General features: G+C 35.7%; 2 protein-coding genes across 2 annotated transcripts; both read left to right on the top strand.

Moving 5' to 3' along the window:
* Nucleotides 1-1,863, top strand: LOC18048635 (probable pectate lyase 18). The gene is made up of 4 exons (XM_006439928.2): nucleotides 1-185; nucleotides 320-1,060; nucleotides 1,175-1,313; nucleotides 1,471-1,863. The coding sequence occupies exons 1-4, from the start codon at nucleotides 1-3 to the stop codon at nucleotides 1,690-1,692; spliced, it is 1,287 nt and encodes a 428-aa protein (XP_006439991.2). The 3' UTR covers nucleotides 1,693-1,863.
* Nucleotides 1,864-9,620: 7,757 nt separating this feature from the next.
* Nucleotides 9,621-12,399, top strand: LOC18048634 (BTB/POZ and TAZ domain-containing protein 1). Its single transcript, XM_006439927.2, has 5 exons — nucleotides 9,621-9,994; nucleotides 10,095-10,228; nucleotides 10,516-10,819; nucleotides 10,950-11,266; nucleotides 11,910-12,399. Exons 1-5 carry the CDS (start codon nucleotides 9,836-9,838, stop codon nucleotides 12,085-12,087), a joined length of 1,092 nt encoding a protein of 363 aa, XP_006439990.1. The 5' UTR covers nucleotides 9,621-9,835; the 3' UTR covers nucleotides 12,088-12,399.
* Nucleotides 12,400-13,056: the final 657 nt, after the last annotated feature.

Raw genomic sequence — 13,056 nt, 5'->3', positions numbered from 1 at the left:
ATGATTTCTCCCACACTCTCACTTCTACTCAACAACAAGAAGAGGAAATTAAACCGGAAAATTAGAAAAAAAATGGCAATCCCTTCTCCTTCTCTTAGCATCTTCCTCCTCTTTCTCATGACCCCAGCTCTCATTTTAGCTTCCGCAGTTCCGGACCCAGAATTAGTCGTACACGAAGTACACAAGTAAGTGCATTACATATGCTCTTGTATTGACCAATTATGTGGCTCCACAAGTATAATGTTATTACTATGTTACCTATATTATGTTTCTAAAAATGTGTTACATTGTTTGTGTGTGTGTGTGTGTGTGTGTATAGGAGCATCAATGCGTCTAGGAGGAACCTGGGTTACTTGTCTTGCGGAACCGGCAATCCGATTGACGATTGCTGGCGGTGCGACCCCAACTGGGAGAAGAACAGGCAAAGGTTGGCGGATTGTGCGATTGGGTTCGGCAAGAATGCGGTTGGTGGACGTGATGGTAGAATTTATGTGGTCACTGACCCCGGTGACTATGACGTCGTAAACCCTAAACCCGGAACTCTAAGGTACGCTGTGATCCAAGATGAGCCGTTATGGATCATTTTCGCTCGTGATATGACCATCAGATTGAAGGAAGAGTTGATCATGAACTCTTTCAAGACCATCGACGGTCGGGGAGCCAGTGTGCACATAGCTGGTGGTCCATGCATTACCATACAGTACGTGACCAACATTATTATCCATGGGTTAAACATACACGACTGCAAAAAGGGGGGCAACGCTATGGTGAGGGACTCACCGAGACACTTCGGATGGAGGACAGTATCCGACGGTGATGGTGTCTCCATATTCGGTGGGACCCACGTCTGGGTTGATCACTGCTCGTTATCGAACTGTGATGATGGACTGGTCGATGCCATTCATGGGTCCACGGCTATCACTATTTCGAACAATTTCATGACCCACCATGATAAGGTGATGTTATTGGGTCACAGCGATACCTACACTCAGGACAAGAACATGCAAGCCACTATTGCCTTTAATCACTTCGGAGAAGGGCTTGTCCAAAGAATTCCAAGGTAATTAATTAAGTCTTAAAAATATCAAAAAGTGTAAATACTAATTAAATATTTTATCTAGCCATCAATTTCATGCCGCTGATATATTTCTTTTTCACTTTCTGAAATTTGCAGATGCAGACATGGCTACTTCCATGTGGTGAACAATGACTACACTCATTGGGAAATGTATGCCATTGGAGGCAGTGCTAACCCTACAATCAACAGCCAAGGAAATAGATTTGCTGCCCCTGACAGGGCGTTCAGCAAAGAAGTAAGCAGCAACTTCCTTTAATGTATTTCTTTTATTTTTTTTTTTAAATTTTTTGGTAAATAATGTTGTAAGGTATAGACGTTCTAGTGTTTGGATCAAATTAACTTTTCACATGTATGCTGATAATATTATATATACACATATGATTTTTGTGAAGGTGACAAAACATGAGGATGCACCAGAAAGTGAATGGAGGAATTGGAACTGGAGATCAGAGGGGGACTTGATGGTGAACGGTGCATTTTTTACAGCATCAGGAGCAGGCGCCTCATCGAGCTATGCAAGAGCTTCGAGCCTAGGTGCTAGACCATCGGCACTTGTCGGTCCCATAACGGGCTCTGCTGGTGCACTTATCTGCAAGAAGGGGGCTCGTTGCTGATTATAATTATGACCCCATTTGAAAACAATATTATTTTTTTCTGCTAGTGATTATTGCGTTTGTTGGGATATAATTAGTTAGATAGAATTAATTAAAACGGGTAGAAGCCAAAATTGAGGGAACAGGAGAAAAGCCTAACTATAGTATTTACTTGGCTTTTTCTTCTTCCCTCTCTCTCTTTTTTTTTTTTTTTTTTTTTTTAATCCTGTGTGCTTTCTACTCTTGTCTTTTTCTTTTTCTTTTTTCTTTTCTTTCATTTTTACTCAAATCTGATTATTACAACCTCGACTTGTTGCTCTTAGAACTGTCCGGGGATTCTTTCGAGAATCTTGGCGGGCTAAGATAATGCAAGTGCAGAAGTGTTGGTTATATACTATAAAATTATCTATGTATTAATTTGTAATGAATTTTTAATTTAATTTGGAGCTCTCTGTGTCTTTCTCTATGTCTCTCTCTCCTTCTTCAAAAATCACTCTCGTACACAATTATTATAAAGCCATAAATTCAACGAACAAAAAAGACCCAGAAGACGAAAAGCAAAAAGAAAATCGCAAGTAAAGACACAAGAAAAGGCCTATCTCAATGCGCAATATATTCAAAATCGTCCACGTATTACTCTTTTCTTGGGGAACATAAAAATTACTCCACAATCTGCAGACTATCTTTGACCATGCACAAAAACAGTTGTTTCTACAAATGCGATTGGAAACAAACCATAAAGAAAATTATTTTCTTAATAAAAAAATAGATTTAAAAAATACAAAATAAAGAGTAAAATCAACTAGCTAGCTAGATTAGGCTCTTGGGCCCTGGGGTCCAGTGAAGATTATAAATATAATGTGATATGAGATTGTGTGTGAAGAGAAAAAAGGAGAAAAGGAGCACATGCAAGCCATGGAAGTCCTGCTTTCCTGCTTTCGACGCGAGCGGCCGAGAGACTTGTGTCCGTCGACTAGGACTCGAAACTGAAGATGGTTACAACTAAATATTTGACAAGTGTTGTGTTTCTTATAATTTTTCAACAGTGTACTTTCTTTATTTAATAATGATGATTATGACCTAATTATTATTGTGCATTTAAGTGACCACATTGTTAGGTCGCACATGCAAGTTAAAATTAGGATTGGTACACGCGGCTGCCGCTGGTTTAACTAATTTGGTCCAAGTCTTCGAGATTCAACCTCAAGTTAGCCCTATCTGGTTGGCTGGCCGGATGTTGACATAGCCAATGTGAGCAATTTGTGTAAATATGACATGATGTTAGCCATCAGCTGCAAATAATGCACACCGAAATCTTAAAATCATGCCATAAGCTATAAAAACAGATCATTAATAGTGTACGATAGAAGAAAAGATATTTTAATTTACTTGTGGAAGATGAGGCCATTAAATTGCATGAGATAAGATAAAAATTTATTAAATGACACAACAAAAGTGGGAAAAAGTACTTTTTATTCTTAAGATTTGTTCTAATAATTTATTTCATCTATGCTATATATTTAAATAATAGTTTAAAACACTTTTTCATTAATTAATTTACCATTAATTCATTGAGATTAAAATAAGATTTTCAATTTAGGAGATTTTAAAATAAAACTCTTAAATACAATTAAATAACATATAGTATTTTGAAAATTTTATTTTAAAATGGTTTGCATCTATTGAAAATCCTATTTTACCAACAATAAATTATACATTAAACTAACTGTAAATTTATGAAAGAGTATTTTAAGTTTTTGTTTAGAAAGTATGGATAAAACGCACTATCTTTTTATATATAAAAAAAAGAAAACAATGATAAAATGAGTTATTGCATCAATCTCTAAAAGTTAAAAAGAAAAAAAAAATGAAATACATAAATATGTAATGGGTCATAGTAACGATCAAAGAATTGTTGAGGATGGAAAATGAAAATATATAATGGGTCATAGTAATTCAAATGCCGCGATTGGATGATACAAGTGTGCGATAGCTAGGCTGTCGTCTCGAAAAAAGGAAGGCCACCAATCACGGGCAATGAAGCTCATATATGGCGATACGTATAGTAAGCTGATCATTTTGAGCGAAATTAATTGAGTGGCAGACAGCGAGAATTGACCCAACTGATCCGAGAGAGGCCGGTGCCCAGCACCTGCAGGACCTACTTTCTGACTACTGAAACCATAATGCAATACATAAATAAATGTTGATTGACTTGAAAGGGGTTCGACTGCCTTTCCACATGCTGTTGTTGTTTTTTTTTTCCTTTTTTTTGAAAATAGATTGAATTCATTCTGCTCTTAGATATTAGTTTGATAGAAGAGATTCTGAAAATTAAATTTTAATTGTAGAATCAGATATTTCAAATGCACCTTCTAATGGTCGATTAATTTTGGAGAAAATGCTATTGGCCTCGGCGGAGAGGCAAGAGGATCAAATCCAGTTTGTGTTAGCGTTGTTGACTGGCAATTGTTGTTAATACATGAGCATAGATATGAATCAATTTCAATGTGAATGGCACCAACCATAAAATCCCAGGCCATTATTATGAAGTCAGCTCTAGTTTTCAGATCGTTCGGCTGGCTGGTCAAGATGTTCTATGCGAGACTGCCGCTAAGGGCAAGGGCGGCCCGTGTCTGTCCAAAATAATTTGTTCAAATCTGTTGCGATCAATGAGCCAAATGCGGAGGAAATTATCTTTATTGGTGTGTTCCAGCAGCCTTTGTAGAAGAAACTAAATTCCACGACGAGTGTGGTGGTATTTGATCTCTCGTTATATCTCATTAGCCTTCACTTTTTAGTTAATCCCATTAAAAATTTTAAACTAATTATTATCTTTCAGTATAGAATATACCCTACTTAATCTAGAATTTACCCTTGTTGTATTTTGTATCTTTTTTCCAAACATCCACCGTAAAAACTTATAAAAAATATTTCAAAAAAGAAAAAGGAAATTAGAGTTTAAAAAATTATATTAGCTAAACTATGTATTAATAGAAATTATCATATGGGTATACTTAAAAGTTATTTATCCTTTTAAGTCATTTCATATAAGGATAAAATAAGTATTAGTAAAAAGTGATTAGTAAGGGTTGATAAGATATAATGAGGGGTCAAAAATATAACAACTCTTCCATAATGTACTTGGTAGCTGGTTCCTAAGTTACTTGTAACAGGATTAGGCCCATGTTGCTGTGGCAAACAATTACAAATCAACAGCCACATCACTTTGGATCCAAATCTTGTCGTAGAATTAATTGTTCGACTTGAGATAACAATGTTTCTCTACTGCAAGTACCAAAAACTGGACAATTCTGATTCCCTAATCCGTAAGTAAACACAACATTAATTTCTTTTTTACACGAACACATTTTGATACAATGCAAATTCATTGTTTAGCTAGCACATCTGTGTTTTTTCGTACACAAGCTGTTGAGATTTGATTTCTGGGCTCATTTACATTTTTGGGCTTCACTTTTTTTGGGCTGTAATACACAGACTATTGAGACTTGAGATTATCGTTGTTGAGGCTCTTTTATGTCAAAAGAGGACATTGATTTTCGTAGGAGAAGCTCTGTATATTAAAGCGTAATGCTACATTTCTTGGTGCCTGTTAGTTAACTTGATACAACCATTTTGTGTTGAAACAATAGCTCCAAAGAGTTCCATCATACTCGTATGCAGCGTCGGCTTTAGGGTATTGGGGGCTTTAGCGTAAATTTTTTTTTATACGGTTTCCTTACATTCAGTTGTTTTAATATTCAAAGAAACACAAAGAAAAATAGTCAATACCATATCTTTTTACTTTTTTTTAGGACTATTATTCTACAATGTTATTTTTTTCACTTCAAAAATGAACTAATAAATGTAATAATTTTGTTTATAGAAAAGAGTGCACCAAATTTTATGATGTTAAATAATTAAGGATTTTTTTTAAACAAATAAAGAATTTAATCTTTTTCTTTGAAAAACTAATAATGAGTTAATGGTTAGATAATACTATCATTTATAACTCTTTTACATTAAGGCATCAAATATAAAATTTGTATAAAAATTCTTAATCATATAATGATTATTAATTAAAGAAATTTCTAAAAAATAAGCTTTCTTATTATAAGCAACTTAAAAAATGGATCTTTGTAACATGTGGGGTCTAGACAATCACATTGGGGCTTTTATAACATATGGAGCTCTAAGCGACCGTCTAGTTCGCCTATATTTAAAGTCACTCTTACTCATATACATTAAAAAGTAACTTAAATACTAGTTGTTTTGTATTTAAACAATAGTAATATACTCTTAAAGTTGCATTTTAACTTTTGTAATCCAAATTTTAATAACATTTATAAGATTAGATGGTTATAAAATTGATTATTCCGAAAATAGGATGTCATGCGATGTCTAGAATGAAAATATTAGAACATCATTGAAAAAATTTATTATTACTCGATATGAAAAGTATTTGAAAAAAAAGAGAGAGAGAAAAGAAGAAGTTCATTGTACATTAACTGCAATAACGAACAATATTTATAATTTTTATGACCACTAGATCAAATGCCTGAGAATATTATTTATTTCTAACTTCTTTTCACTTTGACAAACCAAATATCAACCAGATAATATTTCATTATCCGAAAAAGGATGGCCAAATACTAATCGTGCTTCTCAATGTTATTCAAAATTGGCTGTCGATGTAAGGCAGACTTGCCATCTCGTGCCACCCAACATAAAAAATTTAGGAAGAATGCCTGTATGTTATCAATATTTAGGTTTCGGCTGGAATCAGTCACAACTCAGACAAAATTATAACATTTCTATAACTTTTGGACGGGAAGAGGGGCCAAAGAAAAAGAAGGGGGGTCTCATGAACGCCCTAAAAGAGCAAATATTGATGTCCAAACGACGCTAAAAGCATTGGCCAGCATCAATACGTATCTCGAATGATCGTTTCTCACGTATTTGACTCGACGTTTGACCGCCTCCGAACCTAACTATACCTACATAAACAAGAGGGGAAAATTAATCACGTGCGCAGCACGTCTGTGATTAGGAAGAAGAAGGTTCCAAGCTTTAGGGCCAATTTTCGTAGAGGAAATGAATATTCAAAAAGTTCTATTTGGGATTAAGTCAAGTCATCCATTGCTCGTTGTGATGTGCAAGCTGCTATTAATTTTTTAATTGTTTTTTAGAAACGCCCCACGAAACAACTGTTCATTAATTTAAAGAAAGGAAAAGCCTACAACTTGATTAAAACATGATTATTAAACTAAATTAAAGAATAATACATAACCCGTTTAAGGATTTGTCCGGCAGCGCGGCGCACCACCGTCGCTGATGATTACGTTCGAAGCAGAGTCGGTTCCTTCCCACACAAATCTCCTTTCAATACAGGCCATTAGATTTTTTTTTTTTTAAACATGGGCCCACTTATAACATCCACCAATGAAATCATCTGGTTATGCTGTGAAGGTCAAATGAGCGTACGCGTGTTGGAAAATAAATGGACAGGGGGCAACTGTCTGATAAAATATTATGCTGAGGCACTTGTCGACTGGGTTTCTGCCAAGTGGCGAGGAGAGCATACGTGTGATTTTGAGAGCTTATAGCTTCCAAGTGGGAGGGGATTATCTAGCTGGACGGATGAGAACGAGGTACACGTCGGACTGAGGCAGGGCTCTTCGGATCATCAAAAGCCGCTGTTGTTTACTCGGCCTTAACCCTCGATCACAAGGTGCTCTATCCTTCCCACGTCGGACTCAAAACATCATCCGTCTTACTACCAGACGACTGTTGTCCAGCAAAGATTCAACGCACAAGTTAAATATGGAAGTTTAATATAAACGATGAATGTTTCCACCACGCGCACATAAACGAGTTGAATTCAATTGCGCAATTAAATTCAACAGATAAAGACCCACAGATGATATTATCAACGGATCTAATTTGGCTGTCTGTAGATAAAAATGTTATATTATGTCATATGATGCATCAAACCATTTATTTGAAACAGTAAAAGTTCACTTTTTGTTTTCGGTTCAATGTCAAAAAATTAAAAAAAAAAAAAAAGTAATTCAGACTTTGGATTCACCAAATCAAAATTTAGGAATGAAATGCTTTTGAGCTAAATATGATCTTTTTGACGCATGAAAAACTTATTAAAATGTGTGGATAAGATTTATTTTTATTAATTATTTTACCAAACTCTTAAATAATTTTTTTGTTCAATTTATTAGGAGAAATATTGCATTATTGTGATCAAATTTTTAGAAGATTAAAATTTCTCTCATCAAAGATCCAAATCTTTTAATAAATTGAGCTATAACCCTAGCCGTCGCTTCAAGAATCACCCATAATTGTTGCTGCTGCTACTGGTCTTTTCATCAATCGTGACCACTATTAACACCAACAAGTGTCGCTCACCGCAACCTAGACAAGCTCGCATTAGACCATCATATGCCCAAGTTCCCAACCAAGCTTCGTTGCACTTTCACCATTATCAATTGTGATTTACTATTCACTACCCCTATAAAAGAATTTACCAAGATTTTCCGTCTTTCTACCAGACTATTGTTGTCCAGCAAAGATTATTGTATCTTTTTCTTCTTCATCTTTAATAGAAAGTTCAAGAGAAAAATATGTAGTCGTCGTCTTATAGGATGAAGGGATATTTTGATAAAGTTTAGTAGTTATTTTATTTTATTTTTTTTCAAAGGTTGAAAGTGAAAGTAAATGGTAAAGCACACTGTTGAAGAGGTAGGTAAAATAATTAACAAAGAAAATAAAGCTTGGTCACCTATTTTAATAATTGTCATATGTCGAATGATCTAAACAAGTACAAATTTAACTCGGATTTTAAGAAGATTTGAATCCCAAAATTTAATCTATTTACAAGAATTGACTCTCAAATTTTATGCGTGATTAGGACTTCAAAATAATTAATAAACACAGAGTTTACAAGAATTGACTCTCAAGGATCTGAAACACGTTATAGCAAAATTATTATAAAATTAGAAATAAAACAAATTCGCGTGAATAGAACCACTATTTTTTTAATCCAAACTTTTAATGACGATTATAAAATTGTATACACCTGTTCAATGCCGCAGCCTTGACGAAGTTATCAATTATAAAGTCGTCGTTCTTGACTAACGAACACACACCCAATATTTTCATGCATCAATTTCGGGAATGAAATCCATTTTCACACGAGTAAATATCTATATATATATATCTATCTATCTATATATATATATATATATATATAAAGTTAGGGCTTGAGGAGATAATGTGGCATTATTATTTTTCATCTTTGTATATTCTCTATTATCTAATAAATAGAGAAATTTTCTTTTAAATTTGGCTTTTCATCTTCTCATAATTAATTTGATTATTATTATACAATAATAATTATGTAAAGATTTTAATGAGCTATATTCTTTGTAATGAACATCCAAGGGGGAGTGCTGTGAATTTATTAAAATAAATATAGATGTTCATAACATATATCTCTTAATCTCCCCACTATCTCTCATTAGCAATCTTTAGCTTCCCTCTAACTCCCACTATCTCACAAGAAATTATGATCCATAATTTTTCATTAATTTCATGGAGTAATTATGTACCTATAAAAGGAGAGCTTATCTTTTTATTTTGTACACACACAATTAAAATGAATAAAATCACTATATAATATATTTTTTCATTTTATTTTTTTATCTTGCGTTGCTTCTTTATTTGTATTGATGGTTAATAATTTTTTTTATAAAGCTGCCTCATCTTAAAAAAAAATTAATTCATATTTTTTATCATTTTCATTAAGTATAAAGTAAAAAAAATAATAATACTAAATGTTTTTTTTAAAGTCGCGTGAAGCGCGATTTTATTTTTTAATTAATATGTAATTCACGGAAATAATTATGAAGGTACAGTCTACGAACCGACGTAAGAGCGTGCGTGAGCTGAATATTAGAAGAGGAGGGGGAAAAAAAAAATCGAACTGTTGATGCTTGTCGTTATACAGTCTGATAGAATTGGCCTTTTTCTCAACCGAGCTGTCTATAAAGTTCGCGACAACCAAACGCGCAATCACAATATCCCATAGGCTTCGCTCACATTACGCCCAAAACAAAACAGATCACTCATTTGCTTTCTTTAATTCTGTTCAATGGAAGTGTGTTATAACGCTAACACAATCGCCGGCCATCCCGACGTTCATTCTCCGGTCACTACATTGACTAAAGAAAATGCTCCCGCCTTTTACGAACCTGACGTTCAAATCCTCACGTCCGGCGGCCTTCGCATCCCCGTCCACGCCAGCATTCTGGTACTTCATATTCTTCTTATAGTTTGTAATTTTGAATCGCCTATCTCCGTTTCTGAAGATCTAATTTTTTTTTCCTGTTTCTTAAATTGTGAAAATTTAGGTTTCTGCGTCGCCGGTGCTGGAAAATATCATAGACCGGCCGCGTAAGCACCGGAGCTCGGAGAAAGTGATTCCGATTCTCGGCGTTCCATGCGGCGCCGTGTCATCGTTCGTTGGATTCCTCTACACGTCCAGGTAATTTTTTTTTTTTTGTTAATTATTTGTCTGCCGCCCATTTCATTCTTTAACTTCCACGTAGTTTGATCTGACGGCTCTCAGCTCTTCGGTCTACAAAGACGGCTCTGGATATCCTTCCTCGAACTTATAGAATTTGTTTGAACCAACCTTTTGCACGTGTCATGAAGAAAAATAGAATTAGTTAAAAGTAACCTAGAACTGGTTTCTCCGAATTCGCAGGACCAGTGTGATTGGTTTAGATATTTTAAGTTTATATCAAGTGACTGAGGTATCCCCTGGTTCAGGTGCACGGAGGAGGAAATGGAGAAATACGGGATCCACCTACTGGCGCTGTCACACGTGTATTCAGTGCCACAGCTGAAGCAGAGATGTACCAAAGGCTTGGGTGAACGGCTGACGATTGACAATGTGGTGGACGTGCTTCAACTGGCCAGGCTGTGCGATGCTCCGGACCTTTACCTCAGGTGCATGAAACTGGCTGCCAGCCGTTTCAAGGCCGTTGAGAAAACTGAAGGATGGAAGTTCTTGCAGGATCATGATCCCTGGCTCGAGCTCCAGATTCTACAATTCATGGACGAAGCAGAATCGGTAATTAATTAATTAATTAATTAATTAATCAATCAGCACAGCTTAATTTTGAGAAAAATTAACAATTAATAATTCTGTACGAAAAATTTGAAAATTCCATTCCATACTGATGGCAAAAATGAAATTTCAGAGAATAAAGAGGACAAGGAGGCGTAGACAAGAACAGGGCTTGTATTTGCAGCTGAGCGAAGCGATGGAATGCCTGGAGCACATATGCACCGAAGGGTGCACCAGCGTGGGGCCGTATGAAGTGGGGCCCACAAAGAACAGGGGTCCCTGTAGTAAATTCGCCACGTGTCAGGGCCTGCAGCTCTTGATAAGGCATTTTGCAACCTGTAAGAAGAGGGTCAATGGAGGGTGCCTGCGCTGCAAGCGGATGTGGCAGCTTCTTAGACTCCACTCATCAATGTGTGAACAATCTGATTCTTGTAGGGTGCCGCTTTGCAGGTAACCAATCCCTTCTTTCGTTTCTCTTGTGTTATTGCCGATTGGGTTACATTTTAAGAACATGGGATAAGATGGCAATAAGCACGTGTTCTTTAAACGATTCATGAATTGTTCTTTGATTTGCATTTGGGGACTTGTGAAAATATAATTCAATCAGCCGTACGCGTGTCTTTGTGTGGGCATGGATGCCACTGCCAGCTCACACCGGCCTGCTCTGTCCTTTTTACTATTTCCTGGAGACGTATCACACTTGTGTTTTTGAGTCCGTCTTGAACTTGAATGATTGTCATTAGTCTGCTCATTCCTTGTGTCCAAAAAACATGGCAGTTGGCATGTCACAAACACCTCATCTTAGTAGATTGAACAAGAATCACCAATATCTCTGTGGATTCAGATTTTCACTAGAAAGAATGGACTTAGCCGTAAAAAATCCAATCAATGCGGTCCCCACGCAACTAGATACTTTAAATTAAGCTAGGCTGATAGGGCATGTATCTTGTACAGGCCCAGGTTTAAGACTAATGATATTTTGGGAATTGATGAAGCTAAGTGGTGCCATTTTATTCACACGTCCTTATCTATCGCATCTAGGGATCAAAATCGATCATTAAATTAAAAAAATCTCGGTCTTGGAATGTGACAGGCAATTCAAATTGAAAGCACAACTAGAGAAAAAAGGCGACGATGGCCGGTGGAGGCTTCTAGTGAAGAAAGTGGTATCCGCCAAAACCATATCTTCATTGTCTCAGCAAAAGAGGAAGAGAATGGAAGAATCCAGGGGCACCATGGGCGATTACAGCATCAGAAGCTTTAAACTATGAATGAATATCCAAAGTGAAAAGAGTCGCTGCAAATGTTTCTACATATTCTTTTATTGATCATAAGAAATTAGGGTCGACTTCGTTGTAAATGAGAGTGGTTTTTTTTTTTTAACCCCCTTCAGTTTGCCCTTTTCTTTGGATAAGTTTGATGATGTACCCTGTACCCTTTGGAGTAGCAGAAAAAATGGGGGTACAGACTAGAGTGGATAAGTTTGTATGCCAACGAAAAAGATGTAATAAATGGAGTGGTTGCTTGTAGGTTTTCATATCCTCCACTTATATTCAAGTTGCTACTCATTATTTATTTATTCATTCATTTATAATGCTTACACTTCAATTATCTCCCAACCTTGTGTTTGCACCAAAATCCTTCTTTTTGGTGCGGCTAATGGAGGCCCCGCGGAGAAAGAGATTGGAAAAACAAAAACCACCGCAGCCCACACGGTCCAAAGGAAAGCGAACCTAGCACAATTATTAAAATTTTTATCTAAGACTGTGTGCTTTTTGTCATTTTCGTTTGATATTGTTTTTTAAGGTCAGCCAGCTAATCATGAAAGAACAAGCACTTGTTATCATTAATAAGAAGAGTTCATGAATAATTAATTAATACTAAGAAAAAAAAAAGAGAGGTCCAAAGTCCTAATACAAACATAAAAGCAGCGTTTATTAATTTATATTAGTCTTATTTTTATTAATTAAGAGAAGAAAACCTCTTCAATTATCTTTTTTAATCGCAATCAATGAGATGGATTGAGTTTTGTACATCTTTATAAATAAACTACAGGAATCTCATCAGATAATTCTCAAGGACTTTTGGCATTGGTTGGCAGGGCAACCGGGCTCGATAGCTACTGATGGTGAAGGATGAAAGGAAAATTGCAACATGTGGGTTCTCAAATTAATTCAAAATAATGTAAAGGCCTCTATAATTTGAGTCTTTTATTTTTTTATTTTTTAAACTCTTTGTGG

Source organism: Citrus clementina, unplaced genomic scaffold (assembly GCF_000493195.1).
Source record: "Citrus clementina cultivar Clemenules unplaced genomic scaffold, Citrus_clementina_v1.0 scaffold_3, whole genome shotgun sequence".
In the NCBI taxonomy this organism is placed as follows: domain Eukaryota; kingdom Viridiplantae; phylum Streptophyta; class Magnoliopsida; order Sapindales; family Rutaceae; genus Citrus; species Citrus x clementina.
The sequence above is the reverse complement of the archived record's forward strand: the minus strand, read 5'-3'. Positions and strand labels throughout refer to the sequence as shown.

Coding starts and splice junctions, on each gene's coding strand:
- LOC18048635 (XM_006439928.2), top strand. CDS start 1: ATGATTTCTCCCACACTCTCACTTCTACTCAACAACAAGAAGAGGAAA. Junction 186..319: donor GTCGTACACGAAGTACACAA/GTAAGTGCATTA, acceptor GTGTGTGTATAG/GAGCATCAATGCGTCTAGGA. Junction 1,061..1,174: donor CTTGTCCAAAGAATTCCAAG/GTAATTAATTAA, acceptor TGAAATTTGCAG/ATGCAGACATGGCTACTTCC.
- LOC18048634 (XM_006439927.2), top strand. CDS start 9,836: ATGGAAGTGTGTTATAACGCTAACACAATCGCCGGCCATCCCGACGTT. Junction 9,995..10,094: donor CCGTCCACGCCAGCATTCTG/GTACTTCATATT, acceptor GTGAAAATTTAG/GTTTCTGCGTCGCCGGTGCT. Junction 10,820..10,949: donor TCATGGACGAAGCAGAATCG/GTAATTAATTAA, acceptor ATGAAATTTCAG/AGAATAAAGAGGACAAGGAG.